General features: G+C 37.6%; 1 protein-coding gene across 1 annotated transcript in view; it reads left to right on the forward strand.

Moving 5' to 3' along the window:
• The window catches only part of LOC130555540 (partitioning defective 3 homolog B-like), a gene marked incomplete at its 5' end in the record, with an annotated part of 193,496 nt that overhangs the window by 52,183 nt on the left and 118,024 nt on the right, over positions 1 to 23,289 (forward strand). The window contains 2 exon segments of the mRNA XM_057335833.1: positions 339 to 432; positions 1,385 to 1,488. Coding sequence (XP_057191816.1) covers positions 339 to 432; positions 1,385 to 1,488 — 198 coding nt within the window.

Consider the following 23,289-nt stretch of genomic DNA (forward strand, 5'->3'; position numbering starts at 1 on the left):
TCTCTCTCTCTCTCTCTCTCTCTCTCTCTCTCTCTCTCTCTCTCTGTCTCACACACTTACAAGCTTAACTAAGCTTGTAGAAGGAAAGAAAATCAAGTCAATCCAAGACCCCAGTCCCATTATCATAGGAGTGAAAGATCATTAAAGGTGAGGGGAGATTGCGGTGTGTTGGAGCTGATAATGGTCTCAGTCTCTGTCTGTCCGTCTCAATGTTCTCTCCAGACTGTCACCTCTCTCCTCTGACCCCAGCAGACCTCTCTTAAATGAGCCTGCATAATATTTCCACAGAGCTCTAATGATTGCTTTTCTTTCTCTGCCGTTTGCCCGTTCTCTCACAGTTTCAAATGGAGGATACGGTCACGTGGAAGAGGGGGATGATGAAGGGTTGGCTGCTAATCCGCACAGACAGGACAGCCTGAAGCTCCAGCAGAGGTAACATGGATTTTTCTTAGACCATCGAAATTGACAAACACGTCTTTTATTCATTGTAGGGGTTGACCAGTTGACTAGTCCATCATTCCTGCCAATAGTCAGCATGTTGGGTCGGTGTTGAATGGTTACGGATCACACGGTGACAACAGGAGGCAAATTCCTGTGGAATATTGCTTTTGTATAATCAATTATTCTGCACAAATGTATTTATAAAATCACAAAAGTGAAAGAAAAACATGATGTGTGCAAAAAGTGTTTTTAGAACCGAACCAGGCTGGTGCTGCAGAAATGTGAGATGGTCTGACATCATTGTTCTCATGGAAGCCAAAATTCTTACTGCCCAGAAATGAATCAAGTGTCACTCAGATGTTGACAGAAACTATGAGCGAGTGAGACATAAGCGTCACACTGACCGTTTGTTGAACTGTTTATGACAGTTTAAGCATCATGAATATGTCAAGATCTCAACATCATGAGCTCAGCTGTGTTGACATTCTTTTGACCCACATACTTAGTCAATGAAGTGCGGGACTTAAATTAAAAAGAGTTTAGAGCCGGTTTAAGACTGTCTAAGTGATCTCTCATGCTGGACTAGCTCGCAAAAACAGACTCACTTGACTTGGCGTGACCAGCAAGAAACAGGCATATAGGTCATTAGAAGTTAGATTAATAAACTGCATATTCAGTGATTCAGTTCTGTTAAAGGAACCGTTCACTCAAAAGTGCAAATTCAATCTTCATTTACTCACCCTCAAGTTGTTCCAAAGTTGTTCAAGTTACTCCACCTTAAAATGAAAATTCTGTCATGAATTACTCCCCACGAGTTGTTCCACATGTGTATAAATGTCTTTGTTCTGATGAATACCGAGAAAGATATTTGGAAGGATGCTTTTAACCAAACGGTTCTCTTTTTAAGAGAATAGAAAAATGCATGTATGTTGTGTGTATCCAGTGTGCATTCAGGTCTTGGTTCAGCTGACGTGTCTGTAAGCGACGGAGGTCAGAAGGGTCGTATGGAGCAGAATCATGTGAAGTCCTCTAAGAGCATGGATCTGGGTAAGACAGCCGGTACATGTTTTCCCACATCACTCACATTAAGTGCTGGAAAAGAAAGCAAAGCACACGAAAAACTGGTTTGTCTGTTGTGTTCTGTGTGTTTAGCGGTAACACGCATGCTTCAGCACGCTGAGCTGTGGCACTCATGGGAGCAATGCAAATTCAAAATCCAACTTGTGACTTTCTAGTCATAATACTGCTTATATTCTCTTGATCATTTCTAGTCATATCTGTACCGTCTAATCCGTATAAAATGCTCAATTTTGAAATGAAGGGGTTGTTTTTTAACATGACTTTTTAAATATTAAACACTATTTAAATTGAAAGAGACTTCAGTCAAAATGAAACTGGGCCAAAGAATCAGCGCTCCCAAACCAACAGGAACCTTTTTTGTAAGGTTTGCCCCATGAGAGGCTTGCATCAACATCATAAATAAACAATGGCACTGAAAATGAAAACTGCTATTTTCATCAATTTTGGTCCGCACACAGGAAACGGAAAACAAAGCTTTTGTTTCTTTTTAGGAAGCAGAGCAGTTCATTTGAATGGTAAATTTGAGGTTTTTAGATCTTACAGTATTCCAAACATATCGTACCAGTGCCATAAACACAAATTCATAAATATGTCATAATGAGAATGGGAAGGCGTCCGCTTCCGCTCTGATCTTTCCGACATGAAATGTAGACTGACGGGTGTAAGTGCATGCTGGGGGACAAATCAATGCCGCTCCCCACCGTAACGCAATTAATCCATGTTACGCGTTCCAACATTACCTTGAAAATCTAATCAGCGACCCCCTATCTCTGATACAACGGCTGCAGTTACGAACCGAATCTGTGTCACATAATGGCGTTTGAAAATACTCTTGTGAAAGTATTGGAGAGCTCAATATTATACAGGTCGGGCGGGGGCCGCTCTCCGGTGGCCGTGGCGACTGTAGCTATGGTGGGCGGCACAATGGCCAGTCTGAGCGAGCCCCACGGTCCAATTCAACCCTGAATAAACCTCACTGTAATTTGGTTCCAAGTGCTGGATATGAAATTGGATCGTCTTTGATATGAGCACTAGGATATTAATAATACATAACCAATAAAGAGAGCCCCCTTTAGTTCATGAATAATAGAAAGTTTGAATAGTTTTTTAATTGACATTTTTGGTGGTCACTCACTTTCAACTGGACGTGGGCACATTAAAGGGGAAAAAATGTGGAGTTGTGCCCCCCCGGCGTTCTCTTGGGATGCCCTCGGAGGCCTGTATAGCTATATAAACCTGTAGGGTGGATTTAGGTTCAGAGCTGTGATAATGGCTTTGTTTTGTGTATCGGGCGGATTGCTTTAGTGTCCCTTTGTTACCCGGAGCCGTTGGCGGGCTGGAAGTACAGCAGTGTTTTTGATAGGGCTGTCAAACGATTAATCGCGATTAATCGCATCCAGAATAAAAGTCTGTGTTTACATAACCTCTGTCTGTGTACTGTGCATATTAATTATTGTATTTATAAACACATACATGCACACAAACATGTATATATTAAGAAAATGTTTACCTGTATTTATTTATATTTGCCAATAATTTAAATTATATGTAAATGGTTATTAATGTTAATATTTTGCTTTTTCTTAAATAAATGCTGTGTTTTTATTCATATGCACAGTACACAGACATACATTATGTAAACCCAAACTTTTATTCTGGAAGCGATTAATCGTGATTAATCGTTTGACAGCCCTAGTTTTTGAAAATGTTCATGAGATTGTAGATGAATCATTTCAATTTACATTGTCCTTTGAAGAGGCCTAAACTTTCTTCAGGATGCAAGACCAGTGTTGAAATCGTTGTTTAGCAGTTATTTGTTATTTCCATGATATTGTCAATCTGCACGATTAATCGGATTTTAATCGGATTATTTTAATTAAGCATAATGTTGACAATAATGTGTTATTAGCAAGCACAAAAATTATTTATTTTTGGTGTGTATGGAACGATAAACACTGTCAAAATACGGTGGCGCTGTAAAGTACCGGTCAAAGGTTTTTGGATACTTGACTGAAATGTTTCTTGTGATTTAAAAACAACTTTTGATCTGAAAGTGCATGCTTAAATGTCTGAGATTAGTTTAGTAGACAAAAATATAATTTTGCAAACAAACATGTTTTTTTCATGACAAAACTAACATTTTATTTAATAAGAAATGTTTTTAAATGGATGACTTTGACTGAATAATGAAGAAAGTACAGCCAATAAGAGCTCAGAATAGATGGGAACTCCTTTAATATCGTTTAAAATACATCTCAGGGTGAGACCTCAAGAAGTTACTTGATAAAATGACAAGGAAACATTTCTGCAAATTCTAAAGGTGATACTGAAGATGATAAAATATAACACGTTTTAATTTATTTTTTATATGTAACGTAATTCCCATAGATCCCTTTGTTTTATTTCATAATTTTGATGAGTTTATTATTATTGTCAAATATGAACACATAAGTGAGTAAGTGTTCAAACACTTTTGACCGGTATTGTAAATTGTCTGGAGAATTTGAGGTACGAATGGGATTGTCTTATAAAACTAAATCTAAACTCAATCCAAATCTAATCATGATTATTAATCATCAAGTCAATGAATCGTGATTATTTCCCCTAGGATCATTCTATTACATGTATAAGAATGAACAAAAATGTTAAAATTAAAATGTCTGGAGACTTTGAGGTAGGGAATGGGGGTATATGCTTACTAAATCTAAATGATCCAAAAAACTGGCTTCATTTTTGGTCCTGCCTTTGCTGTTCCTGTCAGTAAAAATGGACTAAAAAGGTGGCACTACTTGTTTTATGTAACCCAAACCTTCAGGAAACCTCTAGACGGGGGTCCCGGAGGCACTCCACGGTGCAGTTTAAAGAAGTCGGACGCAGTGTCTTTTTTAACACGAGCAGCAAAGTAGAGCGATGACAGACTTCTCCCACCTCTCCTCCCTCAGGATGGAGACGGGAAAGAGGAGTAATGAGAAGGAGAGAGGAGATTATAGAGGTGCTGGAGGTGCATGCGAGAAGAGAGAGAAAGAGGGTCCTCTGGATGACTGCCTCTGAGGAATGGACGGATCACTGAAACAGAAATGAGATGGCCGCATTTGCACGTCATTTTCTAGACGGGCGCGACGGCTCTTAAAATTGAATGCTCACCATGAGAATTGAACGGTGCAGCACATTTCCACACATTAGCTAAGGATGACCCTATTAGTTCGACTTTTTTCCGTAACGCAACGAGCGAGGAATATTTCACTCCCTTAAAACGTCGCATGCAGCAGAATTTCAATTACACTTCATTAGTTTGCCATACTTGGTTCTCGTGAAGTAATGTTTCTGTGGCGGCAGTCGACTATGCCAGCAATCGATTGGTTTTCATTACCGTGATGGTGTAAGTGTGTGTGTTTCTACTTTTCTAAAAAGCACACGCAAAAATACTTTTTCATTTCAAATGGCGAGCATTTTAGTTAGGTTCTATATGAGATAATAAAGCAACATAAGGGATGCAGAGGGATGGTTTTTCAATGAACCCATCTCAACTTGCACCTGGAATCGACGCACATCTCATCTGCTGCTGGAGAAGATCACTTCCACATCACCTCATCTATCTAAAAACTCATCCTGAACAGTCAGTTATGAATATAAGGCTTCATGAAGTGTGGTGTGCTGTGATTGGTGGAGTGTATATGTTTATGATAAAGCACTTCATTAACTTTAGTTTCAAAAGCGTAATTAACTAGTTGGGGGCATTTGCAGTGACTCATTGCTTAACAGGACTGGGTAATAAGCATCTATTCTCTGATTAATCGCAATCGTTATATGAACGTTCTAATATCGATTATAGAATACCAAGCTACAACTTCTGTTGTGCGTGCATAAGAAACTTAATCTTGTGGTGAGGACAGCTGAACAGCAACAGGCATGTGAAGTTATTCTTACTGCTAACAAATAGGTTACGTTTGTTGCAGTTTCTTTGAATTTCTTCGATAGAGCAGCCATTTTGAGTGTTGCATTTCCCCCGATTCGCTAATAGCAGTGCTGCATCTTTGTCTTTCTTTTTTTTAGTCAGATTCAGATTCAAGCCCGGGTCCTTGGAAAGCCCTGTTCAGAACACCAGCAACAAAGCGAGTAGATAGCGAGTATGCTTTTCAGAGGTAGCCTAGCGAGATCCGGCGACGCGAGCGACAGTGACCATTGGCGACAGGAAGTGGGCATGTCTAGCGACTCGACAAAGTTGAGATTTGCTCAACTTTATGCAAATGATGAGCTCACGTCAGCCATCTCGCGTCTGTTACTGCAGGGTTTATTAACAAATGTTTCTAGGACAACCAAATCTAGGAATGCCTTCAAACGACCTCGTGGCGAGAGACGGGCGACACAGTTGCTGCTGAAGCCAGCAGCTCTGACACTGTGTAAACGTGCACAGCCCACATAGAAATAGCTTCCAATGAGGCATCTATGTATATATTTCTATGGCCTGGTCACTCCACCGTCATTACGAAAACATTATTTCTAAAAATAAAGTGAACCTGGAGATGTTTTAAACTTTGGCTGTCACGGTTTCCGATATTTCACTGTACGGTTATCGTGGCCAACGTCATTTTTCTAGTAATATCACGATATCTAATGCTTTAAACCAGTAGTTCTCAAACTGGGGGCCGTGGCCCCTGGGGGGGGGGCCCGAGATGGATCCAGGGGGCCACAGATTTTGTGGCATTTTATGAAATATAGAAATTGATCATAGATTTTATGCAATCAAACATCAGAAAAATAAGACCACCAGACAAAGGAATTGATGTTTCAGCATTGTATAACTGAATATGTTTTTGTTTAAATAAAAATGTTAAATTTAAGATTTAAATTTAAGAAAAAAGTCTTTATTTGGGGGGCCGCAAAGCGATGCACTCTACACAAAGGGTGCCTTACAATGAAAAAGTTTGAGAACCACTGCTTTAAACAAATAAACGACACTGACATTCAGGTTCATATTTTTATTTTTGGCCAATGAATTACACTCTTTGAGTGTGATACAAGTGTAGTGAGGCAGAGAGAGGGTTTGTAACCATCGTGGCTCTTAAGGCAAACGTTTAATCAAGTGCTGAATTATTTACGATATAATCATTTGTGTCAATTTAACACAATTTAACCCTGTTTTGAACTGTTGCAAACAGATGATTGTGTAATGAAAACTGTCGTGTTGACAGTATGAATACTGTACTGACAACTAAAATATTTTCAAAACAATCAATATCGAATCGCATTGAGAGCTTGTGAATTAAAGTTGCATCAAACGGCAAAGCCATTGCCTATACCGAACCCAACTGCTTAATTGCAAATATATTTGATCATTTACTAGACGAAAACGCAGAGAAATAAACAACTGGCTCTGAATCGCTTCTGCATCGAGTGAACTGCGAAAAATAACTAGGCCTACTAGCGTAATTGCATTTCTCACATAAAGCTAATACCAGCCCCTCCACGCGCCGCTACGTTTGCTCTTCAAGATGAATGCTCGCACTCGCACTCTTTTATTCCTGGCTTCTTTTGATCAGAAACTGTCCTAAATGCTTGTTTTTCATCTTCGCGTGGAGGTCCAAGGCCAAAGTGTGTTATTCTCCTGAGCTTTTGTTCTCACCAGCGGGGCAGGAATACATTCGCTCGATGAGTGCGCGTTCTTACCGAGAAGTGTTGTTCATTGACCTATTTTGTATTGTTTTTCTCCTCTCCCTGGAATCGGAATTAGATTTGTAATTCGATTTAAGAAAAACAGGAATGAATCGTATGTGAGGGATCGACGTTGTGCAGCGCACATAAGGTTTTTGATGTGTGGATGAGAAAGAAATGTAGATCGTTTTAGTCGTTTTGCTATACTTTGGATAGAAATCAATATGAGTGTTTGAACACTTTATGCTTTAGTTTCACCCTTTATTAGTGGTATTTGCAGAGGAATACTTCAGTATTTATTTAACCATCCAAAAATCCACTAGAATACATCAGAACAGTGTTGTGATGTGGTGGTCAGTTTTGAAATCAGACATTTCTTGTTTTATTTCTGATTATTTCATATTTTTTATTCTTATTTATTTATTTTTTGTAATACTAGTTTCATCCATGGCAATAAAGCTGTGAGACATTCTGAGAGAGAAAACTTTCCGTCATAATTCAAAGGCCTTTTCATCTGACTCAGGGTAAGAACTTAATAAAAATTCTGTCATCATTTACTCACCCTCTTGTCATTTTAAACCTTTATTTTTTTTGCAGAACACAAAAGAAGCTATTTAGAAGGAAGCTGGCAACCGAACAGCACTGGCCCCAATTGACTTCCATTGTATGGACACAAAACCAATGCAAGTGAATGGGGGCCAGTTAACAACATTCTTCAAAATATATTCTTTTGTGTCTTGCCAAGAAAGTCATACAGGTTTGAAATGACAAGAGGGTGAGTACATGATGACAGAATTTTTTATTTTGGGGTGAACTATCACTTTAAGTAATATGGGACATAATGTTGGATTCTGTAAGCTGATTGGCTAAAGCTCTGTGCGCATCTTTGTGTTCAGTACAAAGGCTAAGCTAATTGTTCCGCACAATAACGCATTGTTTCACACAACCGTACATACGTCCTCTCGCAGCAGGAAGCACTGGTGCCAGTCAGCATCATCAAGTTATTTTTGCTGTTGCGTCAATAAGCTTTCACACATTCGAAAAAGACAATGATGATAATTACTCCGTTCTCTATTCAGACTCAATTGTGACAATTTGCTTTTGTTGTTCTCGTACTGTACGTCCAAATCACAATCATAATTCGTTTTTCAATATACGTTGCACAGAGAACCCAATGTGTCTCTGATCTCTGATGAGATGAACAATATGAAATCTTTACATTGCGTTTAGCCCCATGTCTGTTAGTTTGTGTATTTACGCGATTACTTTTAAAAGCCGGCTTTTAATAGCAAGCGCGTTGTGTCATCACATGACGGATCGTGGCCCGTTGAGAGCAGCGTTCGGCCCTCTATCTCTCGTCTTCTGGGAAAAATCGATCTTATGAAAAATGAATAGGATTATTTAAAAGAGATTGCAATTTAATGAAAACCTATTACTGGGCGCTAGTGTGGAGCTAGCGCGCCCGCGTGTGCCTCTCTCCCCTCAAATCCTTTTTCTGTGGATTACCAGCGCCTCGCCTGCTATTGCTTGCCTCAATTTAACATCATATCATATTTGTCTCAGGGCCCGAACCCCTGTAGCCCATATCTTTATATTTACTGTAAATCTCTGGCAATTTCCTGCCCCTGTATTTTTATTTAGACTTGTACACAATTCACTTCTGAGGTAGCAGGGTTGGAATAGAAAGTAGTCAAATAATGTAAACCCTACAAGCTCTACCAGAATGTCTTTTTCTCTTTCTTTGGATAGTTTTTATAGGGGCGTTGAGTTTATGATTTATTTTCAGAATAACACGTGTTCTGGAAATGAGGTGTTTTATGTTAGCACGTAGTTGGCTGTGTTATGATGTGTGCAGCTCTACACTGGCCGAACGGCCTTCCAAGACTGATGGTTGAACTGCTGTCCAGATATCTGTCTTGGCTTTAAACTGGACTTGTGGTTAGAACATGAGAGCAAGAGTTATTAGCAACAAGACTCTTCCCTGTGGTAATGCTTGAAATGAATAGCACGTTCTGTGGTTGTGTGGTTTTACTTTGTTTACAAGTGTGTGGAAAAGTCTGTGCCTTTCCACAGAAAGAATGCTGCCCACACGTATGTGCAGATATGCATACACATGTACTTTATTGCAGCATGGGATCAACAGACTAATGTGAGTAGGAATAGGTATTGTAATGAATTTCATGATTCTGGTTTGGGTTCCAGTATTATTGTTTTTTAATTTAATAAATACTGTAATTTAGTAACATTTTAAAACACTGAGTTTCAGTCTTTTTGTTGGAGTGCAGCACAGTGCAATCCCAATTCGTACACTGTCCACCCCAAGTAGTATTGAAAATTAAAACGAGTATGTCCCAGATTATAGTATGTTGAAATGAGTATTCTCAAAGTAACCGGATGGTTTGCTTGTTCCAGTGAACACTCAAACGGCTTCTATTACCCACAACTCATCACAAGTGGGCGGAGTTTAGTGACGCTACTCTGCATTCATAAAATGAGTGATGTTTTACCGAATTAATAAATGCAAGTAGTTACAAACGAAAAATGTATGAATACATGCTTGCATAGAAAGAAGAGCTGTAGTTTAATACTTGTGACTGTTAATGTGATAACAGTGTTGTCAAGGCAACAGTGTTCGCTTCCGTTTTGCGTTAGTATCCCTGCATCTGAAATCGCCTACTTCCATACTATATAGTAGGCAAAACTCTAAGTATGCAAAAAAAACAGTAGGTATCTGCATGGTGTACTGCTTCCGCCAAGATTTGTGAGTAGTTTGCATTGGATGGACACTACTCTATCCCATGATGCCACAGGAAGTAAATCAAATAACAATAGTGGAAAACTTTGAAGCGGATGTCTTTTTTCAAACGTAAATGCCGATAAATGAATTTCTCGTGACTAAATTATGTTTTTACCTACGCCTTCGTACAGTTACTTGCTAATACGTCATAGATCAAAACTTATACGGGTCACATGACAATGTCCAAAACAATGTCCAAAATGTATTCATACTACCAACGGTCGAAAGGTAGATACTTATTCAAATTCAGTACGTACTGTCACGATTTAGGTATGACGTTTAGGACGCAGCTTGTGTCTCAGTGTGTGCATACTGTTTTAAAGCTTACTAAAAAGTATATGCTTTAGTAAATAGTACATAGTTTTAGGGCAAAGTAGGTGAATCGGGGCAAGTTTCTCTATCAGCAGCTGGTAACGTCACTGCTTGTTCTAAAAAAGTGGGCGGTTACACTGAAGTCTTAAAGGGGTCACACACAAACCCGACCTTTTCAGTCGGAGAAAGAGAAACCGATGATCATTTTTTTATGATTTTTTGCAGTGATTTTATAACAACACCCCAGGGAACATAATATAATAAGGCAAAAATGTATGCCATGACCCCTTTAATTTTAACTGAGATTAATGGTAAACTCAATTTTTAAATGTCTTTATAACAATTGAATTAAAACAGACTGGCCTGCAAAAGTCATTTGTTTGTGAATCAAACTATATTGGTTACACTCAATGTCTGTTATTGTTGACAGTTGGAAATATGATCGATATGTTTAGCAAAACAGGTGAACAGCTACTAACTGTGGCATAAATGTTTGATTTGTTTATTAATATGATGCGTGTACTACAAACTACAAAATTTGTTTTAAATTGATAGGCTAGAGATCAAAATGAAAACACATTTTGCTGAATAATGACTTTGCAGTCGGTCACTGTTTTATTGTATCAGCAGAGGAATGCAGATGTTTAAGAACCATTACAGAAATGTAACATCATGAAAATCATTCAGGTTCAGTGTTTTTGAAACAAATGGAATGGCTCTCTATTCCCAACTCTAATTAGCACCGGCAATTAACAGTCATTAAAATGAAACCTGAGTGAGGGAGACTTACTTAATCATGGAGACTTTCCATCTCTCTCTCTCTCTGGTAGATAAAAGCAACATGAATGCTTTGTCAAGACAAAAGGCAGGTAATGAACACACTCTTGCTTGCTTTAGATGAGAGCAGACGCACACGTTGTGCCCACAGCTGTGTCCAGTCTGACTGCAGTGACCTGCTGATGGACTTGTTCCGTCGTGGGTTGTGTTTGATGGATTGGCCCCTGAGGGCCGAAGGTAGACCTCTATAGAGTGCATGCCGGGCCGTGTGGCTCTAAGGGGAGAGAAAAAAATGTGCAAGGGAGGGACACCAAAGGGTTTCAAACAAAACATCTTGATTCTTTTCCTGTTCCATGTGTACCGCCTGAAGCTACGTTTGGATGCTGGTAAAACATCATAAACACATCCTGTCCTTTAAAGCAAATCTATAGCAGTCTATGTCCAGAGGGCATCATTGAAATAGTACAACTTAATGTAAAGCAGTGAAACATGTGATTTAGCCTATGGCCTCTGGTTCAGTCTAGTATCTGTAATGGATTTCAGGTAGTACGGTGGCCTGGTACCCTGCGAGCAGTTTTTGGCCTTTTCTTAAAAACAGTTTTGAGTGTTTTTGTTTAATCAAAAGGTCCACGGTTCGTTGCGTCAGTGGAGGGCCCCGCCATGGCACAGAATCTAATGAGCTGCCTTTCTACACTATTATTTTTTGGCTAGATATGTGTGGCATGACCAGAATGTATTATTTCCAGTTTTTTGCAATTCATATTTTAGCTGGACATAAAAAAACCTTAAATATAATAAATTAATTAAAAATTAAATAAAACAAAACCATTTAAAACAATTTAAGATACTTAAAACCTGTTCAGCCTATAGAAGCTAACAGTAAAGATGAAAAAAAATAAAGAAAAAAAACAATCAAAGAAAATAAAGTAAAGCCAGTCTAAAAAATACCTAAGACCTGTTCACCCCTAGACATAACATTAAAGATTAAATTAAATGAATAAGAAATTACAATAAATATATAAAAATATAAATAATAAATACACATACATTAAATCAATTAAAACAAATTAAAATGCTTAAGACCTGTTTACCCCGTAGACAAAACAATAAAAATAAAAATATGAATAATAAACAAAATACAGTAAAATAAAATAAATTCAGATAAAACAAATTAAAATGTTACTGTATTTTGTTTATTATTCATATTTTTTATTGTTTTGTCTATGGGGTAAACAGGTATAAACTATAACGATGAACATAAAATAAAATAAAGTGCATAACATTCTAATAAATAAGAAATTACAATAAATATATAAAAAATAAATACACATACAATAAAATCAATTAAAACAAATTAAAATGCTTAAGACCTGTTTACCCCGTAGACAAAACAATAAAAATAAAAATATGAATAATAAACAAAATACAGTAAAATAAAATAAATTCAGATAAAACAAATTAAAATACTTAAGACCTGCTCACCCCATAGACAAAACAATAAAAATAAAATAATTAACAAAATACAGTAAAATAAAATCAGATAAAACAAATTAAAGTACTTAAGACCTGGTCACCCCATAGACAAAACTATAAAGATGAACATAAAATAAAATAAAGTGCATAAAGGTATAAATAATAAACAAAATACAGTGAACTAAAATAAAATCAGTTAAAACAAAATAAAATACTTAATACCTGTTCCCCCCTCAGACAAAACAATAAAGATGAAATAAACTAAACAAAACAAAATAAAATAATAAAAGTTATTAAGTTATTCATATTATAAAAAATAATTTAATAATTGCATTATTAATTTTTTTTTAATTAAAGTACATAAGACATGTTCACCCTATAGACGATAAAGAGTCCACACCACAACTATAACAACAGAGGAACAATTTTGTTCACTTTCATCCGGATCACCAAATCAATATACATTTTAACAGCATGTCAGGTTAGAATGCTTACAAATGCTATACAAATGCCCATATAGCCACGTGATAAATGCACTTTACATGTGTGGCCCACAAGTCGATAGAACATGTTTCCACCAGATGCCGTCCCTGTCTTCTCCCTTCACCCTTCTTTTCTTCTCTCCAAACCATCCCGCTCGCCCTCTGTAGTCTGGCGTTCACCTGTGGGTTAAGAGCTGATACAGTGAAATGATGTCTGGTCTGAAGTCTTCCCCTCTCATCTGTCTCTGTCCTCCTCCAGAATGATGCAGGACTTTCCTTTAGTGTATTTGAAGCAGAGCATCACTTTCAGATGGGTCTCCCACAGAGACCACATGTGACCTCTGACCTCTTAAGGTCCCATATCCTGTGTTCAGATTCAAAGTTGCATGTGGCACAATCCAGCTTGGTACTGTATCTCCAACTTCTGCCCATAAAGCATTATGTTGTCTTGAAAGCTTGGAAGAAGCCTTTTTTATATGCCATATGTGTTTTTCATTGTTTGTCAGATAATGCAACCAACAATCTTTACAGTTTCCTTTGTTCTTGTGGGGTTATTCTTTTCCGCCCTGCAGGTTCTTCATCGTATGTACACGCGTCTGTGGTTTCCCCCTACAATAAAATCCAGACATTGAGTATCGGCTCATTTTTGGCATGTTCTGTGCGTTTTCCTGTAGTGAGAGCATAGTAAAAAAGGGGTTGGTAATACGTTTAATAAACCAATCCATTTTGTGGATGTTTTACTGATGCCCAGACTAATGTTTATTGACAAGATGGGAAGGCTTTGCTGACTAGGTGGGTTTGGTAAAGCTTGGCTCTGGGAAAAGGCCCCATGCGTCTTTATGAGCTTTGACATATTTAATTAGCAGGATGGTCTTAAGAGCCCTCGCTCCGGGCTTTTAATCTCCCTAAAACCTTCTCGCTACTGGATTTCTGTTCTGCCGCCTGCTTTCTCTCTCTCCCCATCACTCCTCGTATTCCTTCACGTTTCTTTGCCTCAGCCTTTCTTGGCAGGCCTGGTTTCACCCACACGTGATTCCTAGCCTCGGAATCCAATTCCCATCAAAATTGTGTTACACCTCCGGCTGCGAGAGCTCCCATAACTCTCTCTGGCCGAGCAGCTCAAGGCAATAATCTGCATCCAGCCACCAGATGCGGGAAACAGTCCAACGCAATAAGGAGAACATTTTCTCTTCACGAATTTTGATTCCCTGTGCTTTTTCAACGCCAACATTCTACAACATATAGGACGGTAGCCAATATTATCCCATTTTCCTTGCTGTAGTTCTGATACGCCACATCCCGCAATAACTCAACTTGAACCCCGTACGTTTCAGTGGATCTTAAACGCGTTGATGCAGTCTTGATGTTTTTCTGTTTGTTTAGTGTCCGCTGTGTGCATCCTTATGCTTGTCCATGGGAGAAATAAATGTATTGGCTCTAAAGTATGTCCTAAAATATTGACATCATGCGTGTTTTAGGCACCAGGGCTGGTCCAAAAAGCAACAGAGATATCTTATGTATTCTCAAGGTTACTATTATTATTATGAAAACGAAGTAAAATAACTTAATATAATATAAAACTAAATGGACATTAGAAATGTTGCCTCTGCAATAAACTTAAATAAGTTTAGGTTGAGACACTAAAATGATAAGCTTAAATGTTTTATAATTTAAACTAAATGAAAATGAGAAAAGGTACCTCAGCAATAAAGTTTAAGTTCAGGCACAATTTTCTTTCATTGAAAACTAGTTTAAAATAAAAACTAAATTTTATTTTTTATGTTCATATATACAGTATATATATATATGAAGAGTTTGGTTCCAAAATGAATTACATTTTTTATATTATTTTCTTGGTTCAAAGAATTCCCCCAAAAAATCAATTTTTATATTATCATGTTTTCACTGTGTTTTATTGTGTTAGTTAGCTGCATTTTATTAGCTGTGAGATATTATGGCTTAAATCAAAACAAACCAACTGCAGTNATATATACAGTATATATATATATGAAGAGTTTGGTTCCAAAATGAATTACATTTTTTATATTATTTTCTTGGTTCAAAGAATTCCCCCAAAAAATCAATTTTTATATTATCATGTTTTCACTGTGTTTTATTGTGTTAGTTAGCTGCATTTTATTAGCTGTGAGATATTATGGCTTAAATCAAAACAAACCAACTGCAGTTTGATTGATATTAATTGGAATGCACAATAAAATCTCATTTTGGAACCAAAAATATCATATAAACAATTTAAATGAATAATAAAATGACAAAAGAACATACAAAAATGATCTAAAAAAATTACAATAATTCACAATATTAAAAAAACTACTATAGAACTGAAAACAAAACTATAACACTGTTGAGAATGCAATCCCACAATTCTTCCCCTTGAGCTCAGTGAAAAAAGACTCTAGGATGGCAAGTGTTACCTATAAAAAATACTATTATAATTAAGTAAAGTACTATATTTTATTCAGTATGGGAAATATGAATGCAATGTTTTGTAGTCAATATTTTTGTGGTCATGGATAGTGTTTGTTTATCCCTGTAAGGTTGTTTGTGTCTGTCTTTCGACACTGGAAAAAAGACAAATAAAAATAATAATATTAATAAAAAATAAAATGTATACAAAATAAGCGTTGAAAAGGTAAGTCCTCACCTTACCCCAATTCACAAAGGTAGGATTGTAATAATGATTTATAATTGAAATCAGGTATGATTTCACAGGAAATGTCAGTTTGATGTCGTTTGACTTCAAGCAAAGTATGGAAAGTAACCTGCAATTGTATGTTTCAAACATTGGCAGTGTTTTCATAGACAAACTGTACTGGAATCAAATCGAATCAAGTCTCTTGTGCCATTTTGTAAGGTGTTTTTTTTCTTGTGGAGCTGCTGCCAATGGACAGCGTTCCAAATCCGTCATGGTTCGTTTCACATATACAAACCCATAAACATACATACAGTAGTTCATTTTTTCGACAGGTGGGTATTTAGATGGCAGCTCTCTTTTCTCGCTCACTTCATCACATACTCTCTCTCTCTCTCTCTCTCTCTCTCATCGTCTTGGTCTGAGTGTATGAGGGTAGTCGAATCCACTTCCTCTGAGTGCCCACTTCGTTCTTTCTCCTTCTTCCTCCTTAATTGCAGTGAAGTGCAGATGAAAGAGTGGAGAGAAGAAGCATGAGATTTCTTTCTTTTTAAAGCCTCGGCTCTTGAGCCGCGTGTACGAGCTTTGCTTTCTATTAGCGGACTCTTGAGTAGATGAGCAGCACAGAGAGAATGTGCAGTAAGAGCAAAGCACTCTGGGAAACTTTTTCTCCTTCTTTGGCCTAAATACATAGACCGCATCTCCCTGCGCACCCCGATACCACAGCGCCTTCACTCCAGAACAACACTAGAAACTTTCCTTCTCAAGTCATGGAAAACCCCTCCGTTGCCAAAACCAGGGAAGACTTTGAATGGAAAAATGAAATATTGGATATTGTATTCTCTTTCTTAGTATTTTAGTATGCCAGGCAAACCAAACCAAGACACAATGTCTTTTGAGGTTCTGAGATATATGCTGTCTGAAACACTTGTGGTGAAAGTCAAATTGTTTTGTAAATCATTTGAAACGCTTACTGTTCGTTATGAATTAAATCATGGGCTTTCAGTGCCGAGCTGACCTGTAAAACTTTACAGCCACTTCACATCTGTTCAGCTCGCTTGCTTTTTTTGGTTACGAGACATGGCAATGGCATCAGACGTGACTGACAACAAGGCGTGACGTGTCATGGAGCAGCAAATTTGAATATGTGCGAGTTGTCCCGCCGAACACAAAAGGAGATATTTAGAGGAATGTTTGTCTGGGCCACTATTGACTTCCATAATAGGGAAAAAACTACTATGGTAGTTAGTGGTGCCCCAGAACTGTTTAGTTTCCCACATTCTTTAGAATATCTTCTTTTGTGTTCAACAGAACAATTCATTTTATACAGTTTCAGAACAACTTGTGGGCAAACGATGACAGAATTTTCATTTTTGGGTGAACTATCTCTTTTAAAGTGATAGTTCCCACAAAAATGAAAATTCTGTCATTATAGACACAAAACCTAGTGAACGTGAGTGGGGTCCAGTTAACAACATTTTTCGAAATATCTTCTTTTGCGTCCTGCGGATGAAAGAAATTCATACAAGTTTTAGTGAGTAAATGATGACAGAATTTTTATTTTGGGGTGAACTATCACTTTAAGTCTTTAGGTCTTTATAATATTCGTTTGACATTTTCATGCAGTTGATGTTCTGTTGGTTGTATACAACTTGCAAAAAGGTCTTTAGTGTGCCTTTAGAAGACAAATATAAAGTAAATTATTTTCTATATTATATCAAATTAATATAATATATTATTTTTGTCATGATATTTTATTTTTTATTTTTTTTTAGGCGAAATGCACCTTTAACAGAGAAATCATTAAGAAGTCAGAATTTCTTCTCTCATCTTATGAAATGAAGAGGTGTGAATTGTCTTCTCGGCTCAGGACCAGGCATTTTTATTACCCAGCCGTGTGTTTCAGAGTAATATCCAATACCTGCTCGAAGCGAGACTAAACAGAATATTTGCGCCTGTGATTTCGTCTCATCATCCATCTCTGTCTGAAACGCTTATGGCTAAACTACTTAGAAACCCCACTCATCCGGACCCTCGCTGAGATGTGGAAGGTCACCACCTGACTCCTACCTCTGTGAACCAAAGGCATCGATTTTGCATCTACAGTTGCATCTTATTGGACTGCAGCCTTTTGTTTCTCGGTCGATGATACATTTGTAACACACGGTGTTACCATGATAGGAGACAGTAGAAATTAAAAGCAGATGTTGGAGAAGCGCACGCTGCACATTACAACCCCACGTTCCTGCTTTCCGAATGTGCGTTGTCTGTTTGCTAATGAGCTACATCCGCAGAAACTGTTGATACGCTCAAACAACACATCACTCCAGGCCTCCCGCGTTCAACATCGATTTAATACGTCATGTGAGCAAATATGGGTTGCATCTGTTTGCGTTGCTTTTGGGAAAACCCAAACATTTCTGTTTTTGTTCATTGACAAAAGTGTGAATACAATTAGTCGAATCATTTCTGTCTCCAATGTGTTTGGTCTGTTGTTCAATACTTACGTGAAGATTCATATCATAGCCAGCGTTTTAGAGGTCTGTCGTGAATCATTTAACAATAAAAGAACTTGTTGTACTCCATCATTCATCTCAGAGCGAAGTAAAAATCGCTGACAAGAGCCGGGCGGGAGCTCACAGATGCGTTTCCTAGCTTTAGCTTTTTTCCCCACAGATCCAGACTGAAGAAAAGCGCTGAGGTTTTTGCTGTGATGCCAAGAGCGCAAACAGAAACAGACTATAATATTTAGTGGAAATAAATGGGCTTGTTGCAGGCTGTGTGCACATGTGTGTCATTATTTGTGTTGTAGTTGGAGGAGTTCATTTCACATGTTGTCTATACTACTGTATATGATGCGGTTTGTGTTTGTGTTTTCAAAGAGACATAAAGACGTTAGTGCTGTTTCGGTTTCTGAGGGGGTTCTGTTGTGTAGAAGTTTAAAGGAGATGATACAGGATTGCAAAGGCATGTGTGCTGAACAAGCTCTTTTAAACGGCGTGTGCGTTTGTGTCTCTTCACCTCCAGCACCCTCAGATTGATCAGAGACTGAGTCAGGAGTTTACACACACACACACACACACACACACACACACGCGCGCGCGCAGGTGTGTTGATTGAGAGACATATAAATGCTTACTGTCTAAAACAGAAATCTCTCTCTGTCCTTGGCTCTCATTCAGTGGCCTCCCTTCCCTCCATAAATCACTTACTCAGGATCTGGGATCCTTCCCAGAACCTCTTCTTTAACAAATATCAGCCTTTTACATATTTTAGTTTCTCTCTAACAGGCATCTCTTTCCAGAGCCGAGCTTGTGCTGAGAGAGTGTGTGATGATTTGTGTCTTCTACTAATAATTGCATACAAGTGTTCACATGAACCATGTGTTTCGCTTCCCATGCAGAATTGCCAGCGGACTCACAGGTGCATGGAGACATACATTTGGTATGGCTGATTTTAAATCCATGGGAGACCACAGACATTTTCATACGTTACATTTCTCAGAATGCACACAACGGATGATTCGGCCAAACTGTGAGACAACACAACTGTAGATTGTAGTACAATTATAGAGTCGCAATACCACAAACATAAGATTGAAAAAAACGGACCTGCGATATGTATTGGCCCCCAAATCTGGCTTAAAACACTTTGCGTGTGTCTTCAGATGTATGGCCAGCCCAATAATAACAATAAGGTTCCATTTGTTAACACACAGCACAGTGAACTAACAATGCACAATTGACCTATCGGTAAGACACGCCCCTCAAACGCAGATGAGCCAATGGCACACATTACATTGCATCGTACTATACATTTTGTTTTTGACTATGTGCTGGGATCGAACCCATGACCTTGGTGTTGCAGGCGCCATGCTCTGACCACTGAGCCACAGGAACGCTTATAACACTAATTCCAGGTGTCCTGGGAGCACGAGGAATGGAATTCATTTTATTCTGTTTCCTAAACCCACACAAAAAGAGCAAAATGTGGTCGCAATAACCCGATTCAACTCCAATCCCAGTGAAGACAAAAATGTTTATTTTCTGGTTGTCATACTTTCTAGTTTTCATCTGCAGATCGTTAATGTTTATGCTTCAGTATCGTATCTCTGGCTAAAACTAGGTTGGTTAGTGAGTCCATGCTAACGTACAAACCTAAATGGCTAACTGTTCTCACAGCATGTACATTGGAGGTCATAAACGAAGGTCTACATTTCAGTGTATGTAGAAAATTAGTAAAAAAATTATCATAAAATTTGAAAAACTTGTTATTCTTGTTGCTATCAATAAGTTTAAGAGATTTTACAATGAGCGAAATCTCAGTAAAAAAGACCTAAACCTATAGGCAAAATCTTAAGAATTTTGTTTTTTTTTTAATAAAAAATATACAATGCAAAATGAAAAAATCAACAGCAAGATCGATACCATAGTCACTGCAAAAAAAAAAGGAAATAAATATTTCAATCTCTCCGTCATGTGGATCTCTTTTAATGGATCTCAACATTTTAAGGACGTTTATGCGTTTAACTATCATGTGATTGATGCTTGTACTGGCAGCTTCGTAGTTTTTTTTTTTAGGGCTGGTTGGGGGGCCCCCAAGAGCCTTGACACAATTCGAACACTGCCTCCAAGGCATATTTTAGTCCCACTTGAATTCACCTCGACAACATAGTGTGTCTAAAATGTACCAAAAACAACTTCGGACAAGGTTTTCACCCTGACAGCTGCCATTGAAAGACATGTTTTATGGTCATGTGACCCGTGTGCTTTTTGACCTATGACGAATTAACTACAACCTACACGTGAGCGTTGATAAAAACATAATTTGAGAAATTCATTTATTGGCACTTACATTAAAAACGGACGTCCGCCTTAATGTTTTCCGATATATTTATTTGATTTACTTTTGAAATTTGACCAGTGCTCAGCTCCCGTGGCATCATGGGATAGAGAAGTGTCCATCCGATCCACACTAACGAATCTCGGCAGAAGTAGTAGACTATCCTGGTATTTCTCGCCTACTGTTTTTTGCATACTCATGACTCATACTCATTTTCGTCTACTATATAGTATGGAAGTAGGCGATTTTGGATGCAGCCCATGTTTCTAGTCACCTTGGTTTGCTCAGAAGATTTAAATACTAATGGGAATATAATTGGGGGATATTTTACTCATAAGAATTTCTAGGGGTGCCAATAACTGTGGCCAGGGGGTATTAGAGATTTTTTTTTCACAATGTGATATTCCCCCCCCCCACTTTAAATTGCTTTGCTTGAATGAAATGTTGGAATTTTCTAGATTTTTTAAAATAAAAGATCAAAACGAGAGACAATGCAGATTTATTTTTACAGCCTTCTTTGCTCATATTTACCAAGGGTGCCAATTAGTGCTGTCACGATTATGAAATTTGGCTGACGATTAATTGTCTAATAAATCATTGTGATTATGACGATTAATTGTCTGTTTTAGAGCTTTGACTTTTAATTCTCATAAATTTTTTATTCAGCTTTGAAATGACCATATTGTTCTGAATATAAAGACTACGTTCTTTTTCTTGGAAATACAAAGGAAAAAATTGGGTCGTCATATATTTAAGGTTTAGGCTTTTACCAGTCAATAATACAACCACCAAATACTTGTAAATGAAGTAAATTGATCAGGTGTGAATTGAAGCCACCATTAAAATACTATCAGTCATAGAAAAGCTTCTAGTCTGTTTTTTCTCACTTGCAAGACTACAATAAAAGTTTACTTCTATGTTAATGAGATTTTGGTAGACTGGTTTTCACACTGAAATAATATTAAATTGTACTGCAGGTTATTTATATGGTATATGCTTTAGTTTTTTTGAAGTGATTGTGTTGTGATGGTACATTTTACAAGTATTACCATACTTTAGTTACAACGTATACACTAAAATATGCAATATGCAGATGCACTACAGCTCCCCCTAGTGTCTTCTACAGAGATGTGCTATAATTGCGATGATCTGAAACCATCGCGATGAGACGATTATTTAATAATCGTGACAGCCCTAGTGCCAATAATAGTGTTGGGTGCTGTATTTATGTAATAATGGAATCAGTCTTTTGAAATCACGCTAGGCCATATTGGGGTTTCGATTGTATTTCGATTAATTGTGCGATCCTGGTTGTGTGTAAGGCGTCTGAAGTTTGGCTGTGATGAGACTGCTGGCTGCGTCTGCTCATTGTCTGACGTGTCTCTTGTGTAATTGTGACTTTGAAAACACACAACTCCGTGCCAATCCCCGGCCTGTTGAGAACCCTGATGTGACACTGTTCTCCGTCTCTCTCTCTCCCTCTGCCCCTGTCTTTGTGCGTGCCCACATGCTAATCTCTGTACACGATTGAGAGGGAGTTTGTTGTTGATTCAAGTTGAAAGCTGCCATATTTGGCTGATTGGAATTGATAGATTAATTTGAGCCGCAGAACGCCATCTGTTTGTTTCTCTGCGTTGGTTAGCGCTTTCCCCCAGGTGTGTGTGGATGAATATAGACGCATTCTGATAAACTGTGATAAAGCCACTTCTTCTGTTGCGTAACTTTTGTTCACACGTCTTTGTTGAATTTATGGGGGTTCATGCATCACACTATAGTTCAACCAGTCTTATGTATATTAAAGGGATGGTTCACCCAAAAATGAAAGTTCTGTCATTATTCGTTATGTCATTTCAGACCTGTACGGCTTTCTATCTCCAGCAAAACACAACAGAAGATATTTTGAAGAATGTTGGTAACCAAAAAGTGTCGGTCTCCATTCACTTCTATTGTATGGACACAGAACCGATGCAAGTCAACGGGGACCGACGATTTTTGGTTACCAGCGTTCTTTAAAATGTCTTCTTTTGTGTTCTGCTGAAAAAAGAAAGTCATACAGGTTTGAAAAGACAAGAGGGTGAGTTAATGATGAAAGAAGTTTTCATTTTGGGGGTGATCTAATGTAATAACATGTTAATAGTGTCACCTCAGCTAAACTGTTTTCAACACTGTGTAGCTTTTCTAAAAAAAAAAAAATGCAGTTTTTGTGACTGAGGCTATACTCAAAACATCACATATTTATCATATTCGCTTGTTGACAGCTAATATAGTTTAGTTCAAAAAATGTAATGGCCTTATGTTGTAATACAAAGCCTCTGTGCATTGTTTTATGTTGTCTTACATTTAGTAGAAAAATAGTAATTTACGTAAATATCTGTATTTCTTTCTGTTTTTCTTTTTATATTAATTAGGGTTTTTTCACTAATTTCTATAATAAATGTTTTTTAGTATTAATTGTATTTAGGTGTGATGCAGTCACCATAATTGAGATCCTCGTTGTTTTTAGTTCAAGATGCACACTGTTCTGACATTTTAACTAAATGGTTTACTCTAATAGTATCTCATTTTAAAAAGGCACAATTTTTGTTCGAACTTGTGTCACTTTTTTTTTTAACTTGTAGCTTGTTTATTGTTTATTAGTCTGTGGCTTAGCTACATTTAAAAGTAGCTTCCCAAACATACAGTAATAATCTAAATGAAGAGCTTTTTTACAAACAGTTTCTTATGGGTCATTTTTATATTTTTATATCATATAAGTTTAGCCAAGAGTCCAGTAAACACAC

Source organism: Triplophysa rosa, linkage group LG6 (genome assembly GCF_024868665.1).
Source record: "Triplophysa rosa linkage group LG6, Trosa_1v2, whole genome shotgun sequence".
In the NCBI taxonomy this organism is placed as follows: Eukaryota; Metazoa; Chordata; class Actinopteri; order Cypriniformes; family Nemacheilidae; genus Triplophysa; species Triplophysa rosa.